Source organism: Piliocolobus tephrosceles, chromosome 5, assembly GCF_002776525.5.
Source record: "Piliocolobus tephrosceles isolate RC106 chromosome 5, ASM277652v3, whole genome shotgun sequence".
Lineage (NCBI taxonomy): Eukaryota > Metazoa > Chordata > Mammalia > Primates > Cercopithecidae > Piliocolobus > Piliocolobus tephrosceles.
In genome coordinates this window covers 50,222,363-50,240,279 of record NC_045438.1, presented here as the reverse complement: position 1 = coordinate 50,240,279, position 17,917 = coordinate 50,222,363, and the positions used below count along the sequence as shown (strand labels likewise).

The 17,917-nt window shown below is 40.5% G+C and overlaps 1 protein-coding gene across 3 annotated transcripts in view; it reads left to right on the top strand.

Moving 5' to 3' along the window:
* LATS1 (large tumor suppressor kinase 1) overlaps positions 1 to 9,359 on the top strand; it is a 58,007-nt gene extending 48,648 nt beyond the window's left edge. For 2 of the 3 annotated variants that reach the window (XM_023188431.1, XM_023188432.2), the window contains one exon: positions 5,294 to 9,359. In XM_023188431.1, the coding sequence (XP_023044199.1) occupies positions 5,294 to 5,803 (510 nt within the window). In that variant the 3' untranslated portion in view covers positions 5,804 to 9,359. The remainder of the gene's footprint in view (positions 1 to 5,293) is intronic. The other variant, XR_002725583.2, reaches the window with a different exon arrangement.
* The last annotated feature ends 8,558 nt before the right edge of the window (positions 9,360 to 17,917 follow it).

Sequence of the window (17,917 nt, the reverse complement as noted above, 5' to 3'; positions counted from 1 at the left end):
ACTTACATTTTAAGGTTTTGTTTTTTCTGCTTTTCAGAATGAGCAGTTGATTGAATTGCATAATTAGTATCAACCTCTTTTTTTTTTTTTTTTGAGACACAGTGTTGTTTTGTTGCCCAGGCTGGAGTGCAGTGGCATGATCTCAGCTCACTGCAAGCTCCATCTCAAGCTCCTTGTTCAAGCGATCCTTCCACCTCACCTCCCGAGTCACTGGGACTATAGGCGCACCACCACACCCAGCTGATTTTCTGTATTTTTAGTAAGACAGAGTTCTCACCATGTTGGCCAGGCTGGTCTCCAACTTCTGGCTTCAAGTAATCCACCTGCCTCGGCCTCCCAAGGTGCTGGGATTACAGGAGTGACACCACTGTGCACGGCCAGTATCAACCTATCTTCAAGTTCACTGATTTTTTTCCTCTGACATCTTCACTCTGCTATTGAGACTATCCATTGAGTATTTTATTTTGGTTATTTTTCCATTATAAAATTTCTTTTTGATACTTTATATCTTCAATTTCTTTGCTTGAGACCTATCTTTCATTTCATGAGTGTTGATCCTTATTTGGAGCTTTTTTTTTTTGAGACGGAGTCTCGCTCTGTCGCCCAGGCTGGAGTGCAGTAGTACAATCTTGGCTTACTGCAACCTCCGCCTCCCAGGTTCACGCCATTCTCCTGCCTCAGCCTCCCGAGTAGCTGGGACTACAGGCACCCGCCACCACACCTGGCTAATTTTCTTTATTTTTAGCAGAGACACCACACCTGGTTAATTTTTTATTTTTGGTAGAGACAGGGTTTCACCGTGTTAGCCAGGATGGTCTCGATCTCCTGACCTCGTGATCTGCCCGCCTCAGCCTCCCAGAGTGCTGGGATTACAGGCGTGAGCCACCGCGCCTGACCTGGAGCATTTTTATAATGGTTACTTTCAAGTTTTTGTCAGAAAATTCTAGCATCTATGTCATACCAATACTGACTGACTTTTTCTATGTTAGTTGAAATTTTCCGGTTTTTTTGTTTTTTTGTGTGTGTTTTTGTTTATACTAAGTAATTTTGGATTGTATTCTGGACATTTTAAATAACACATTATGAGACTCTGGATTTTTTTTTTTTTTTTTTTTTTTTTTGAGACGGAGTCTTGCTGTCACCCAGGCTGGAGTGAGTGCAGTGGTGCGATCTCGGCTTACTACACCACCTAGGTTCAAGCGATTGTCCTGCCTCAGCCTCTCAGGTAGCTAGGACTATAGGCACGTGGTACCACGCCCAACTAATTTTTGTATTTTTAGTAGAGACAGGGTTTCACTATGTTGACCAGGCTGGTCTCGAACTCCTGACCTCAGGTGATCTGCCTACCTTGGCCTCCCAAAGTGCTGGGATTACAGGCGTGAGCCACAGGGCCCAGCGGAGACTCTGGATCTTATGGATAATTTTGACCTTGTTTTGACAAGCATTAAACCTGGTTGGGTTCAGGCCACAAGTTCCAACCAGGCTTTTTTGATTTCAATGTCAGTTTCAAAGCCTTTTTTCCTTTCTAGGCAGATCTCTTTGTAGGCTATGGTCTTTTCCTTAGTTCAGTTCTCAAAGTCTTTGTTATGCTCCTTAGGATTCGATTCACGTAGATACAGTTTGGTGGGGGAGCCCAGCAGTTCATCAGCAACTTAATGGGGTCACTTGCCCAATCTCCTCCCTCTCTGTGATGTCCCCAGTACCTTCCTGTTCCCTGGGGCTCCCTATTTTAGTTCTCTGACCAGAAAGTGAGGCTTTACTTACCCAACTGTACCAATATCTCATAACTGCACCTGAATCCAGGACAAGGTGGCAAAAGGATACAGAGAGAAAACAAGCAACAGAGATTCAACCCATCTTATTGGGACCCTATGCTTTATTATCATTTTATTTATTTATATATTTATGAGATGGAGTCTCACTCTGTCACCCAGGCTGGAGTGCAGTGGCACAATCTTGGCTCACTGCAACCTCTGCTTCCTGGGTTCAAGTGATTCTCCTGCCTCAGCCTCCCGAGTAGCTGGGATTACAGCTATGCACCACCACACCCCACTAATTTTTGTATTTTAATAGAGACAGGGCTTCACCGTTTTGGCCAAGCTGATCTTGCACTCCTGACCTCAAGTGATCCACCCACCTCGGCCTCCCAAAGTATTGGGATTACAGGCGTGAACCACCGAGCCCAGCCCATGCTTTGTTATTTTATTTCCAATTGGAGAGGAGGGTTCATCTGTCAGTTTTAGGGGCATATTGGCTCTTATTGTCACCTGCATTGCTACCAGGAAACTCCTTTTCTATTCCCTGAGCCTGAACTACAGGGACTTCTCCTCTAGCTCTCTGTCTGTGCTCAGCTCCTTCCAAGTTTTGGGCTACCTTGAGTCCAGCCTACAGACTACTAGAGTGAAAAAAATGGATCTGGGTGTGCTGGCACAGGCCTGTAGTCCCAGTTACTCGGGAGGCTGAGGTGGGAGGATTGCTTGAGGCTAGGAGTTCAAGACCAGCGTGGACAACATAGTGAGAATCCTGTCTCTTACAGAATATTTTTTTTAAATGGTCACCAGGTTTATTGGTACTTCAGATTTACATCTTCTCCCCAAATCTACCTGTTATTATTTACTTTTCAGGGTCTTGAAGTAGCTGCTTCATGCATCCTGATGATGTTTTATAGCTGCCTTCTGTGGGAGGGAGACGGGAGAGTATACGTAGTACCTCCTCAAAACTGGGACCTCTCTGGTTGCTTTTAGGATTTTTTTCTCCTTAACTTTGGTTTTCTTCAGTTTGACCATGGTGTGCCTATGTGTAGTTTTCTTTGTATTTTTCTTGGTTGAGATTCACTCAGTTTCTTGAAATGTACATCAATGACTTTCATCGATTTGGGGAAATTCTCTGTCATCTCTTCAAAGATTTATTTTGCTTCCTTCTCACCCTTTGAGACTCTAATGATTATACATATGCTATTCCTTTGATATTGTCCTCCATTTCTCTTATGCTTTATTCTTTCTTTTATTCTACATGTTTTCTCTCTGTGCTTCAGTTTATATAATTTTATTCATCCATCTTTGAATTATCTGAATCTTTTGCTGTGCTTAGTCTTTTTTTTTTTTGGCCTTTAACTAAAAAATCCTAAATACACATTAAAATAAAAAATGTCAAACTTGGCCAGGCACAGTGGCTCACGCCTGTAATTCTAGCACTTTGGGAGGCCAAGGTGGATCGATCACTTGTGGTCAGGAGTTCGAAACCAGCCTGGCCAACATGGTGAAACCCTGTCTCTACTAAAAATACAAAAAAATGCCGGGCGCAGTGGCTCATGCCTGTAGTCCCAGCACTTTGGGAGGCCGAGGCGGGCAGATCACGAGGTCGGGAGATCGAGACCATCCTGGCTAACAGGGTGAAACCCCATCTCTACTAAAAAAACTACAAAAAATTAGCCGGGCGTGGTGGCGGGCGCCTGTAGTCCCAGCTACTCAGGAGGCTGAGGCAGGAGAATGGCATGAACCCGGGAGGCAGAGCTTGCAGTGAGCCGAGATCACGCCTGGGCAACAGAGCAAGACTCCGTCTCAAAAAAAAAAATACAAAAAAATTAGCTGTGCGAGGTGGCAGGCACCTGTAATCCCAGCTACTCAGGAGGCTGAGGCAGGAGAACCACTTGAACCCAGGAGGCAGAGGTTGCAGCGAGCCGAGATCACGCCACTGCTCTCCATCCTGGGCGACAGAGTGAGACTCTGTTTAAAAAAAAAAAATTGTTCATCTCATTGTATTTTTTTTTTCTCCAGTTTGAAATAAGTGATGGACCTGGAAGCATAAATAACTATTATTAACTATATCTTTTTTTCCAAAAAGGTTTTTAAAATATTATATTATTAGTTGAAGCATCTCAATTTTCTAATCTGGGGTAAGACTTTAAAAGGAACAAATAATAGAAGAGGGAGTATATTTTCTTCCCTCTGTAGTAGCTGACTAGCTTCTCTATGAATAAGGAAGATTATAGTGTTCATTTATTCAGCTTTTTAATAAATATTTATTGACTGCCTACCATGCAACAAGTTGAAGATTTTTTTTTTCCACTTTTGAGACAGCGTCTTGCTCTGTCACCCAGGCTGGAGTGCAGTGGCACAATCACGGCTCACTGCGGCCTCGGCTTCCCTGGGCTCAGGTGATCCTCCCACCTCAGCCTCTCAAGTAGCTGGGACCACAGATGTACACCACCAACCTGGCTAACTTTTGTATTTTTTGTAGAGATGGGGTTTCGCCGTGTTGCCCAGGCTGGTCTTGAACTTCTGGGCTCAAGCAATTCACCCACCTTGGCCTCCCAAAGTGCTAGGATTACAGGTATGAGCCACAGCGCCTGCCCAAGTTGAAGGTATCTTAACTTTGTTAAATGACAATTCTACCACTTAACAGAGTTTGCCCCAAATCCATTTAATATCGTACTTGGAGTTGTATACCAGTTCCCCTGCCTCCCAAGAGTTCAGTGGGAGAGACTAGGTAGTCTGACTTCACTTGGCATTCCTTTCTTCCTCATTTCATTTTATTCATAACCAGAGCTTTTTTTTTTTTGAGACAGTGTCTCACTGTGTCACACAGGCTGGAGTGCAGTGGTACAGTCATGGCTCACTGCAGCCTCAAACTCCTGGGCTCCAGGAATCCTTCTGCTTCAACCTTCTGAGTAGCTAGGACTACAGATGCATGCCACCATACCTGGCTAAGTTTTAAAGGATTTTTTGGTAGAGAAGGGGTCTCGCTTTGTTGCCCAGGTTTGTCTTGAACCTTCCCAGCGTCAAGCAGTCCTCCCACCTCTGCCTCCCAGGGTGCTGGAATTACAGGCAAAAGCCACCATGCTTGGCACCAGAAAAAGTTTTATCAAACATGTATTAAGTATGTGTCAGGCAATTTACTGAGCACTAGGAGATACAAAGACCACTAAAACATGATCCCTAGCCTTAATGGAATTTTATATTTCAGTAGGACATAAACATAAATAGGTACCACAAGGTATGAGAAATATGATAGAAATAAATATATGGTACAGGGGAGGCAGAGTAGAAGTAGTCATTTCTACCGTAGGCAAAAAGATTTACTAGGGGAGATTAAAACTGACACTGAGTCTTATAATGTGAGTAGAAGTTGCCTGGAGAGGATGGGATAGGAGAAAAAATTATTTTCCAGCAAAATATCATGTAATTTATTTAAAATACAAAAATAGCCCAGTGAGACTTTTGGTATAAAACTTGAAGGAAATTTTTATTTTTCTAATTTATCTCTTCCCCCTAATTTTAAAAAATCTTTAAAGGTTATCAACTGGCAAACATCTCTTCACATTCCACCACAAGCTAAACTCAGTCCTGAAGCTTCTGATCTTATTATTAAACTTTGCCGAGGACCCGAAGATCGCTTAGGCAAGAATGGTGCTGATGAAATAAAAGCTCATCCATTTTTTAAAACAATTGATTTCTCCAGTGACCTGAGACAGCAATCTGCTTCATACATTCCTAAAATCACACACCCAACAGATACATCAAATTTTGATCCTGTTGATCCTGATAAGTTATGGAGTGACGATAACGAGGAAGAAAATGTAAATGACACTCTCAATGGATGGTATAAAAATGGGAAGCATCCTGAACATGCATTCTATGAATTTACCTTCCGAAGGTTTTTTGATGACAATGGCTACCCATATAATTATCCGAAGCCTATTGAATATGAATACATTAATTCACAAGGCTCAGAGCAGCAGTCGGATGAAGATGATCAAAACACAGGCTCAGAAATTAAAAATCGCGATCTAGTATATGTTTAACACACTAGTAAATAAATGTAATGAGAATTTGCAAAAGGGCCTGAAATGCGAGGTGTTTTGAGGTTCTGAGAATAAAATTATGCAAATATGACAGAGCTATATATGTGTGCTCTGTGTACAATATTATATTTTCCTAAATTATGGGAAATCCTTTTAAAATGTTAATTTATTCCAGCCGTTTAAATCAGTATTTAGAAAAAAATTGTTATAAGGAAAGTAAATTATGAACTGAATATTACAGTCAGTTCTTGGTACTTAAAGTACTTAAAATAAGTAGTGCTTTGTTTAAAAGGAGAAATCTGGTGTCTATTTGTATATATGCTAAATAATTTTAAAAGACAAGAGTTTTTGAAATTTTTTTGAAAGACAGTTTTAGTTTTATCTTGCTTTAACCAAATATGAAACATACCCCGTATTTACAGAGCTCTTTTTTCCCTTCATAACCTTGTTTTTGATACAAGATAAGCTAGAGAAATTAAGCCATCGTGTTGGTGAGTGTTCCTGGGCTAATCTTAATCTGTATAATTCACATCCTGAAACTAAGGAATACAGGGTTGAAAAAATATTAATATGTTTGTCAGAAGGAAAAATAATGCATTTATCTCCCTGCCCCCATGGAATATTTAATCTTCTTGCATTTATTTCTCAAGAATTACTGGCTTTAAAAGAAGCCAAAGCACTACTAGCTTTTTTTCCATATTGTTATTTTTGATGCTGCTTCCAATTTTAAAAGGGAACAAAGCTGCCATAAATAAAAATTTTCAGTACTGAAAGCTAAAATTTTTTTCACCATCCTAAGCAAAGAATTATTTTCATTTTCATATACTTTTCCTGTATAGTAACTATTTTGATTATATCATCAATGTTACCTGTTTCCGCTTTCAGAACAGTGCTGCATATACAGATTGTTATTGGCAAAGGAAAATCTGGCTATCTGGCAATATTTTACCTAAGGGCAGATTAATTGGTGAAAAAATTAACTCTTAAGATGGCCATTAATAATTAGAAAAATTTACAGAGTGGTCTTAGTAGAAAATTCAAGTCCTTCTAATTTATTTAAGGTTAAATAATGTGTTCAACATGCCTATTATGTATAATGCTTAGGTTCTAGGGAAGATTAAAGTTTCATACCAAATTACATGAGCTTATCTTTTAGGAAGGGGAAAAAGGCTCTATTTTGACCATAGTAAAATTTGTATTTTATTTCCTTTTCTTAAGCTCCACTGATAAGGGATTGTTTTTATCAAAAGTTACTATTTGGGGATTGGAGGCATAATTTTAATAATTTTCATACTTTTAGCTTTCTTCACATAAAAGCTAATTGAAACCATATATGTAGTAAAATTAAAGGCAGAGCTGTTGCAGTTGAATTGGAGAGTCAGGGCAAAGAACACGTATTAGCCCACACTTCCTACCTTTGTACAGGTGGTCCCTTCAGAACTCAGCTTGGAAACCTACTACTATGTTATCATGGGTCTTTTGGGGTTAGTGGTTCTTTTGAGAATCTGAAGGAAGCTGTGGACTCTTCCCAGAAAAAAAAAAAAAAAAAAAAATCAACACATACAATGTTGCATGCAGTTTCAAGGGATTTTGGACATACTGAAACCTATCACAGGCTCTAGGTTATGGACCTCTGTCCCATGAGAAAATTGATATATTAAACTAAGAACTTTGTTTTTAACTTACCAATCACTACTCAGCACATCTTATATAAACTGATAATTTGTGATGGAAAAGGTCTGTAACATGTGATGTAAGGTGACCTTATAAATGCCTCTCTTGCTGGTACATTAAGTTGTTTTAAATGTATCATTTGGAGGGGACTGAAATGTTGGACTCATTACAAGCTTGATACAGAAATATTTCTGAAGGATTTCTAATTGGAATTGTAAGAAAATGTACTCTCATGAAATGGCAGTCTTCACCTCATGGTTCATGGAACATTTAGTTAGTCCCATAAAATCCTATGCAAAACAAAGTAGTTCAAGAATTTCTAGGTGGGTACTCACATTTATAAGGTATTCCTCTTGCTCTTTGGGTTTTTTCAATCTGATTTATTTAAATTTTCATTTAGTTGTTTTACTTTTGGACTAAGGTGCAATATAGTAGAAAATAACTTTGTTACATTTATGTTGTAGGAAATCTAAGGTGCTGTCTCCTCCCCCTTCCCTTCCCACAAAATCTGTATTCCCCCTATTGCTGAAATGTAACAGACACTACAAATTTTGTATTCTTTTTTTGTTTTTTGTTTTGAGACAGGGTCTCACTCTGTCACCCAGGCTGGAGTGCAGTGGAGCTTCACAGCTCACTGCATCCTCGACATTTGGGGCTCACGCTGTCCTCGCACCTCAGCCTCCCAAGTAGCTGGGCATACGCCACCAAGCCCAGCTAATTTTTGTATCTTTAGTAGAGATGAGGTTTTGCCATGTTGCCCAGGTTGGTCTGGAACTCCTGGGCTCCAGTTACATGCCCACCTCAGCCTCCCAAAGTGCTGGGATTACAGACGTGAGCCACCGCGCCTGGCGCAAATATGTATTCTTTTAAAATTTCCTCTGATACTATAAGCCTTTTGCATTTATCTGAAGCAGTATACATGCCTTTGGTATCAGCAATTTTAACAGTTTGGATATACTTATCAGCTATCTTATTCCAAAACTACATCTACTTCTTCCAGTATAGAATCTGGTGCTTCCTGACCAAAAAGATGAGAAAAACAATGTTAAAAATATAGATACTTTCCATTGAAATGGAGTGAAAACGTTGGTTCTGTATGTTTTCTTTTAAAATAATTTTCTCATAAAAACTTGCTGTCTTTATTGTACTTACCCTTTTTATGCATATCAATAGTATTTATAAGATGTGTTCTATAATTATGTAATTGTAGATACTGTTATGTATTGTCCAGTGACATCATAAGGCAGGCCCTACTGCTGTATCTTTTCTACCTTCTTATTTGTAATAGAAACTATAGAATGTATGACTAAAAAGTCACTTTGAGATTGACTTTTTTAAAAAGTTATTACCTTCTGCTGTTGCAAAGTGCAAAACTGTGAGTGGAATTGTTTTATTCTGACTTAATATGTTAGAAATTAGAGAATAGAGTGGGAGGATTTGTAGACATTGCTGCTGCTGTTACCCAAGGTATTTTAGATCAAAAAATTTAATAAAAATTCCTTTGGTATTTAAAGTGGAACATTTAGCCTGTTCATTTTAATCTAAAGCAAAAAGTAATTTGGGTCAAAATATTGGTATATTTGTAAAGCGCCTTAATATATCCTTTTGTGGAAGGCACTACACAGTTTACTTTTATATTGTATTGTGTATATAAGTATTTTGTATTAAAATTGAATCAGTGGCAACACTAAAGTTTTATAAAATCATGCTTTGTTAGAAAAGGAATTACAGCTTTGCAATATAACTAATTGTTTTGCATAATTCTGAATGTAATAGATACGAATAATCAGCCTGTGTTTTTAATGAACTTATTTGTATTTTCCCAATCATTTTCTCTAGTGTAATGTTTGCTGGGATAATAAAAAAAATTCAAATCTTTCAATTATGTGTGGAAAGCTAATTTTTACACTGCTTAACTATGTTGTTTTTTAATTCAAAAATTTATGTAAATATTTTTATTCTCTGAGAAAGTTATTAAAATTTTGATGCTTTGGAATTAAAATAACTAATGATAGTACTTAGGTTAAGGCAAACTGAATATCATGTAAATGTCATGTTTTCATTTTAATGTTTTCATTTTGTCCAATATAAGTACAGTATTTCCTGTTAAGGGCCTCCATTAGATTACAGGTTTAGAATTTAATGATTAAATTTTACATTTAGTACCATTTGATTATGGTATATAATTTTTAAAATGTAAAATTGTTGGTTAATCTGTTTGCCTTTATAATCCTTTTTGTTTGTTTTATTTCTTAGAGATGGTCTTGCTCTGTCACCCAGGCTGGAGTGCAGTGTCATGATCAAAGCTCACTTTAACTTACACCTGGGCTTAAGCTGTCCTCCTGCCTTTTTCTCCCAAGTAGCTAGGACTACAGGAGTGTGCCACCATACGTGGCTAATTTTTTATTTTTATATTTATAGAGATGGGTTGCCCATCTCTATAAATCTATAGCTAAGTTGCCCAGTCTGATCTTAAACTCCTGTACACAAGTGATTCTCCCGCCTCTGCCTCTCAAAGTATTGGGATTACAGACCTGAACCACTGTGTCAAAACATATATGTTGATATTATATCTTATATCAGCTTTATATGGATGAAAAACAAGTACTGTTTTTCATCCTCTTTTTAAGCATTACCATCATTATATCTTCTTTTATCCTCTTGTTTGCACTCCCTTGTAAGTTTGTATTTGTTCTACATAAGTCTGTTGTACAGATGACACAAATTGCATTATTCCTATGGTTTATTGTACTACATTGTGGGCCCACATTTGGTATACTTAAAATTGTGACTATACTTTGCTACACACACATACACACATACGCACATCTGCTTGTGTATGTGAAGAGTAGAGGGAGGTCGCCAAACAGTTATTGTCCAGTTTTTCCTCCTTTCTTTCAGTAACAGAGCTATCCAGAGATTCCGAACATTTTGTTGGATTTAGGCTATGAATGGAACTTTGGGTTGTTTCCCTTGAGGAAGGGTTAAATTTGATCTGCAGGAGAAAAAAAAGATTCTCATGAATACCTAGCTCACAGAGGGGTTGACAAATGACAGAGGCCACTCTTGCTCCCCAGTATCCACTCTCCCATTTTTCCTTTTACTAATAGAGCCAATATCCCTTTCTAAGTTTTGACTACCCCAGTAGAGTCCATGTTTCTCCTATTCCCTTGTAATTAGTTTTGGGCACATGACTAGGTTTTGGTCACTGGGACATTAGCAGACGTGGTATGTGCAAATTATACATATAATTAAAGTTGACATTGTTTGCCCACGACTTGCTCTTTACCTCTTCCCACAGGATGGAACACGTACAAAGCGGTGATTTTATATTGACCATGAACATTAGAAAAATACTCTAGTGGCTGGACACAGTGGGTCACTCCTGTAATTCCAGCACTTTGGGAGGCCGAGGCAGGCGGATCACGAGGTCAAGAGATCGAGTCCATGCTGGCCAACCAATGTGGTGAAACGTGTCTCTACTAAAAATACAAAAATTAGCTGGGCGTTGGCGCACGCCTGTAGTCCCAGCTACTCAGGAGGCTGAGGCAGGAGAATCACTTGAACCTGGGAGGTGGAGGTTGCAATGAGCCAAGATTGAGCCACTGCACTCCATCCTGGGCAACACAGCGAGACTCCATCTCAAAAAAAAACAAAAGAAAAACACTCTAGTGATGGTGAATCAACCAAATGATTACATTCTGGTTACCTGAGAGATTGTGTGAAGCAGGGTCATCTTTCCAGTCTGAACTGATCAACTGCAGAATGTGAGAGAGAGGGGAGAAAAGTTATATCTATATATCTAATATATATCCATTTGTTACTGCTGCTGAGCCTATACCTTAAGTAATACAGCATATAATTTGTATTAGTGTATAATCTGATTTGCAGAATGACTTAACAAAGTCATTTTGTATTTTGACCATCTCCTGTGGACTCAACCATAAAGTTATTTTACCTCTTAGGTTTTTCTCTAATTCATCATCTTTATTCTTGTTGTTAACTAATTTGGTTAAGGTCCTCATCAGCTTGAATTGATGTAATAATTTTCTAACATGAGTCTTTACTTTATTCTGGTACCTTAAGTTTATTATCCAACCTGTCACCAAAATGACCTTAAAAGATAATTCCAGATTCTGCTTCTAATACAACCAATCAGATCCTAATGGATTTACTGTATCACAGCTAACAACTATAAAGTCTGGGGGTAAAAACCCAACTACCTAAAGAGATTGGAATGGAACAAGACCAGGCAAATTCTGGAAGGGAGCTGATCCTTGGAAGAGAGGAATGGCACTAGATAAGTATTCCTTTTTTATGACATCTTGCCTGAGAAAGGCCCAAATCTTTGGCTGAATCATGAATCAAATATGTAGGGAAGGCTGGGCACGGTGGCTCACGCCTGTAATCCCAGCACTTTGGGAGGCTGAGGTAGGCAGATCACTTGAAGTCAGGAGTTTGAAATCAGGCTGGCCACATTGGTGAAACCCTGTGTCTACTAAAAATACAAAAATCAGCAGGTGTGGTGGTGCATGCTTGTAGTCCCTGCTACTCAGGAGGCTGAGGCAGGAGAATCGCTTGAATCTGGGAGGTGGAGGTTGCAGTGAGCCGAGATCACCACTGCACTCCAGCCTGGGAGACAGAGACTCCAAAAGGACAGGAGAAGTGAGGAGAGAGGAGGAGAGGGGAGGGGAGGGAAGATTACTCAAGAAAATCTACTAAAATTTGGTATGAGTTTTGAGAGTCTGTGATATTTGAACCAATATTCACTTTTAAGGGTTTTCTATCACCGATATTTAGCAATTTAATTATGATGTGTCTGGTGTCATTTTATTTTTCTTGTGCTTGGGGTTCATTGAGCTTCTTGAATCTGTGGAGCAATGGTTTTCATTAATGTAAGATTTTTTTCAGCTACCATTTCTTTTTTTTTTTTTTTTTTTTCCTTTTTTAAAAAATTATACTTAAGTTCTGGGATACATGTGCAGAATGTGCAGGTTTGTTACATAGGTATACATGTACCATGGTGGTTTGCTGCACCCATCAACTCGTCATCTACATTAGGTATTTCTTCTAATGCTATCCCTCCTCTAGCCCCCACCCCCCGACAGGCCCTGGTGTGTGATGTTCCCCTCCCTGTGCCCCTATGTTCTCATTGTTGAACTCCCACTTGTGAGTGAGAACATGTGGTGTTTGGTTTTCTGTTCCTGTGTTAGTTTACTAGGAATGATGGTTTCCAGCTTCATCCATGTCCCTACAAAGGACATTAACTCATTCTTTTTTATGTTCGGCCACCATTTCTTTCAGTCGAGTGTATACTAAAATAATACATCTGAAAGGTAATGAGTGAATTTGGTATCTTTTGTTTTTTTTTTTTTTTTTTTAGACAGAGTCTCACTTTGTTGCCCAGGCTGGAGTGCAATGGCGTGATCTTGGCTCATTGCAACCTCCGCCTCCTGGGTTCAAGTGATTCTCCCGCCTCAGCCTCCCGAGTATCTGGGATTACAAGTGTCCGCCACCACGCCTGGCTAATTTTTATATTTTTTAGTAGAGACGGGGTTTCACCATGTTGGCCAGACTGGTCTCAAACTCCTGACCTTAGGTGATCCACCCGTCTGGGCCTACCAAAGTGCTGGGATTAGTGGCGTGAGCCACCACGCCCGGCCCTGAATTTGGTATCCTCGATTGCCTCTGGGAATGGTAAACTGGATTTGTAGGGTGACAAGAATCGTAGAAATACTTCTCACTATATAGCCCTTTATATCATTTGATTTTGCATCATGTGAATGCATTGCCTATCCAAATATATAACATAAAATGGAATTAAAAAACAAAACAACTCAAAACTTTAAGTTCAAGTGGAAGAACTGGATTTAGACAAAGGAAGATACACATTCATTGGGACATGAGGCAAAAACCAAAAGGCAGATGTGAGGCAAAGAAGTTTGTAAGTTGGAGGGTAAAAATATTAATTTAGGTTAAGCTCAGCTGCACATAAAACCCAAAACATCCATACCTTAGACATATAATGTATGTCCACTTCTGGCATGGCAGCTCCACAAAGTCATCCCACACTTCATCTGTTCAATTCTGCTGTCCTTGTCAGTCTAAAGTTTGCTCTGGTTAGTAGTTGGCTGCTTATGTTCTCTATACCTTGGATGTGTTTGTTTTTGGTGTGTTTTTTGTTTGTTTTTTATTTTTTTTGATACTGAGTCTAGCTCTGTCGCCCAGGCTGGAGTGAAGCAGCACGATGACTCACTGCAACCTCTGCCTCCCAGATTCAAGCAATTCTTGTGCCTCAGCCTCCAGAGTAGCTGGGATTACAGGTGCCCGCCACCATGTCCAGCTAATTTTTGTGTTTTTAGTAGAAATGAGGTTTTACCATATTGCCCAGGCTGGTCTCAAACTCCTGGGCTCAAGCAACCACCCGCTTCAGCCTCCCAAAGTGTTGGGATTACAAACATGAGCCACTGTGCCCGGCCTTCTTTTCCTTGTTCTAACCTGGTGAAAAGAGAGGGGGGCAGGTGGAGGGAGATTTCTATGGCCTCTCCTTTTAAAGATGCCTTCCTAAAAGTTCTACACAACACTTTCACTGCCAGAAGTTAGATCTATGGTCACATCTAGCAGCAAGAGTGTCTGGGAAATAGTCCTTATTCCAGGTGGTCTGATTTTATCAAACCAGGTTCTGTTACGAGAATGGGTATTTGGCATCCAGTCTCTGCCACAGTGAGCAAGCTGAGAGAATTTCTTTCTTTCTTTTTTTTTTTTTTTTTGAGACGGAGTCTCGCTCTGTTGCCCAGGCTGGAGTGCAGTGGCCGGATCTCAGCTCACTGCAAGCTCCGCCTCCCGGGTTTACGCCATTCTCCTGCCTCAGCCTCCCGAGTAGCTGGGACTACAGGTGCCCGCCACCTCGCCCAGCTAGTTTTTTGTATTTTTTAGTAGAGACGGGGTTTCACCGTGTTAGCCAGGATGGTCTCGATCTCCTGACCTCATGATCCGCCCGTCTCGGCCTCCCAAGAGAATTTCTTTCTTTCTTCTTTTTTTTTTTTTTATTATTTTTTCAGACAGAGTCTTGCTGTGTTGCCCAGGCTGGAGTGCAGTGGTGTGATCTTGGCTCACTGAAAGCTCTGCCTCCTGGGTTCAAGCAATTCTCCTGCCTCAGCCTCCCAGGTAGCTGGGATTACAGGCGCGCGCCACCATACCCAGCTAATTTTTGTATTTTTAGTAGAGACGAGGTTTCACCATGTTGGACAGCCTGATCTCGAACTCCTTACCTCAGGTGATCCACCCACCTTGGCCTCCCAAACTGCTGAGATTACAGGCCTCAGCGACCATGCCTGGCCCAAGTTGAGAGAATTTCTGATAGCTTCTATTTCTTTGAGGTTGGAGGCATAGTAATTCACTGAAAGGGCAGAAAGGGCTGGGTAGCTGCCTTTCTGGGGTAAAGGTCTGAAATAGGCCGGGTGCACTGGCTCACATCTGTAATCCCATCAGCCTCACGTTTGGGAGGCTGCAGCGGGAAGATCCTTGAACCCAGGAGTTCGAGACCAGCCTGGGCAACATGGTGAGACCTTGTCTCTACAAAAAAATTTTAAAATTATCTGGGCTTGGTGGCATGTGCCTGTAGTTCTAGCTACTCAGGAGGCTGAGACAGGAGGATGGCTTGAGCCCAGTGGGTCAAGGCTGCAGTGAGCTGAGATCCTACCACTGTACTCCAGCCTGGGGGACAGAGCAAGACCCTGTTTCAAAAAATAAAAGTCTGAACTAATGGGAAGAATGAGACATAACTGAAGTGAGACAGGCAGCAAAATGTTTCAGCTGGGTTAGAAAGATATGAAACTATGGCGCATCAATCTTCACAGTGATGTGATTTTCTTGGTAGCATTCAACAGCCTGGTATTAGCAGATCAGCGATGGAAACTACTGTTTAGGAAGAATGCGTATAAGGTTAGTAAAGAACACTGGTGAATCTGTCCCAGTCTGTTAATTGCAGCTATGGTGTGACATAATCTAAAAATTCAGTAAATCTTACTTATGGTTAGATTTTCTAGCCTTATACATACTGTATCCCAGGAGATGGCTCAAATGTTTGAGGTATAGAAGAATGCCAGATGCATCAACCACGTGAGTGAAGTTAATAAACTGGTCCTGAAAGTCCTTTCCAATTTCTCTCATGAAATGTAAAAAGTGTCTCAAATTCTTTTATTTATTTATTTATTTATTTATTTATTTATTTATTTATTTATTGAGACGGAGTCTCGCTCTGTTGCCCAGGCTGGAGTGCAGTGGTGCAATCTCTGCTCACGGCAACCTCCACTTCCGGGTTCAAGTGATTCTCCTGCCTCAGCCTCCCGAGTAGCTGGGACTACAGGCGCTCACCATCATGCCCACTAATTTATGTGCTTTTAGTACAGATGGGGTTTTGCCATTTTGGCCAGACTGGTTTCAAACTCCTGACCTCAGGTGATCCGCCTGCCTCGGCTTCCCAAAGTGATGGGATTACAGGCGTGAGCCAGCACACCCAGCCCTCAAATTCTTTTAAATTATTTTATTTTATTTATTCTACAAATATCTAATTAACACCTACAATGTGCCAGACATTGCTCTACTCATATGGACAAAGTATCTGACTTCATTAAGTTTACTCACTGGGGCAAGAGAAACAAATATATAACGTAAAGAAGGTCTTGTGGCCATTCCCCTTCTGTGTAATTCCAGGGGTCACAGTACCTCTTGCAACAGTCCCCCAATCTATTCTCTCTCCCCTCCAAAACTTCCTACGTTTAGCTGTCAAATTAATCCTCCTATTTGCTATATAACTTATGTCTTCATTTGAAGCCTTTCAATGGATCCCTTTTTGTCTACTGAATAAAGTTTAAACTCTTTAGCTGGCACCTATCTTTCTATCTCTTTTCCCCTAACTTCGTTTTGGGTGTCCTATGATTCTGCCAAATTAATCTGACCATTCACCAGGAAAATATAATCTCAGATTTTCTGAGTCACAGTTTGGACACAATCATTTTAAAAGGGTGGTGGTTGTAGAAGCCACATGTAAAAGAAGAAATGACTCCCAGTCATGAGAGTGGTACACAAATATTCTGCTGCTTCTCTTCCAGGCACAATGCAGAGATGAACACCTACATTTCTTTGAAGTCAGGCTTGACCAGTGACTTGCTCTGGCCAAAAAAATGTAGGCAGAGTGGCAAGTTTCACATCCAGGCAGAGACTGTGCAATTTATCTCCCTTTTTTTCACTGCCAAGGGTCCCACTGCCTGTATCCACTCAAGCTATGAACATAAAGAGTTGATAAGGAAAAAATTGCTGTTGTTGAAACCTCTGTAACTTAGAGGTTGCTACAGCATAACCCACTCTTGCTTGACTAGTACAGCTAGTGAAGAAATGGAAGTAGTGAATGTAAGCCACTCTCTGGAGGTTTGTCTTTCCACCTAAAAAAAATCTTCAGCCGGGAGCGGTGGCTCATCCCAGCGCTTTGGGAGGCCGAGGCAGGTGGATCATGAGGTCAGGAGTTTGAGACCAGCCTGGCCAACACAGTGAAACCCTGTTTCTACTAAAAATACAAAAATTAGCTGGGCATGGTGGCAGGTGCCTGTAATCCCAGCTACTCAGGAGAGTGAGGCTTGAACCTGAGAGGTGGAGGTTGCAGTGAGCCGAGATCGCGCCACTACACTCCAGCCTGGGTGACAGAGCTAGACTCTGTTTCAAAACAACAACAACAACAACAACAACAACAACAACAACAAAAAAAATCTTCATATATAATACACATATGTACACGTAATAAAATGTGCCCAGTTTGTGTACTGTTGATGAATTTTAATAAATGTATACACCTCTGTAAGCACTACCCTAACAGAACATTTCCTTTCCATCACCTTAAACATTTCCTGGGGTCTTTCAACAATCTAGTTCTTCTCCCCCACCTCCTGAATAGAGCCTCAGGCAGCCAACTACTGATCAGCTATTACTATAGATTAGTTTTGCTTGTTGTGGAATTTTTTTTTTTTTTTTTTTTTTTTTTGAGACAGTCTTGCTCTGTCACCCAGGCTGGAGTGCAATGGCGCAATCTTGGCTCACTGCAGCCTCCACCTCCTGGGTTCAAGCGATTATTGTGCCTCAGCCACCCAAGTAGCTGGGATTACAGGTGTGCGCCACCAGGCCCAGATAATATTTGTATTTTTAGTAAAGATGGGGTTTCACTATGTTGGCCAGGCTGGTCTCAAATGCCTGACCTCAAGTGACCCTCCTGTCTCGGCCTCCCAAAGTGCTGGGATTACAGGTGTGAGTCACTGTGCCTGGCCTAGAATTTTGTATAAATGGAATCATACAATGTGTATTCATTTTGTGGCCTTTGAGAAGTTTTTAAACTGTAAATTGGCTTTATAAATTCAAAGCATACCTTTGAACTCATATAAAGATGAAGGT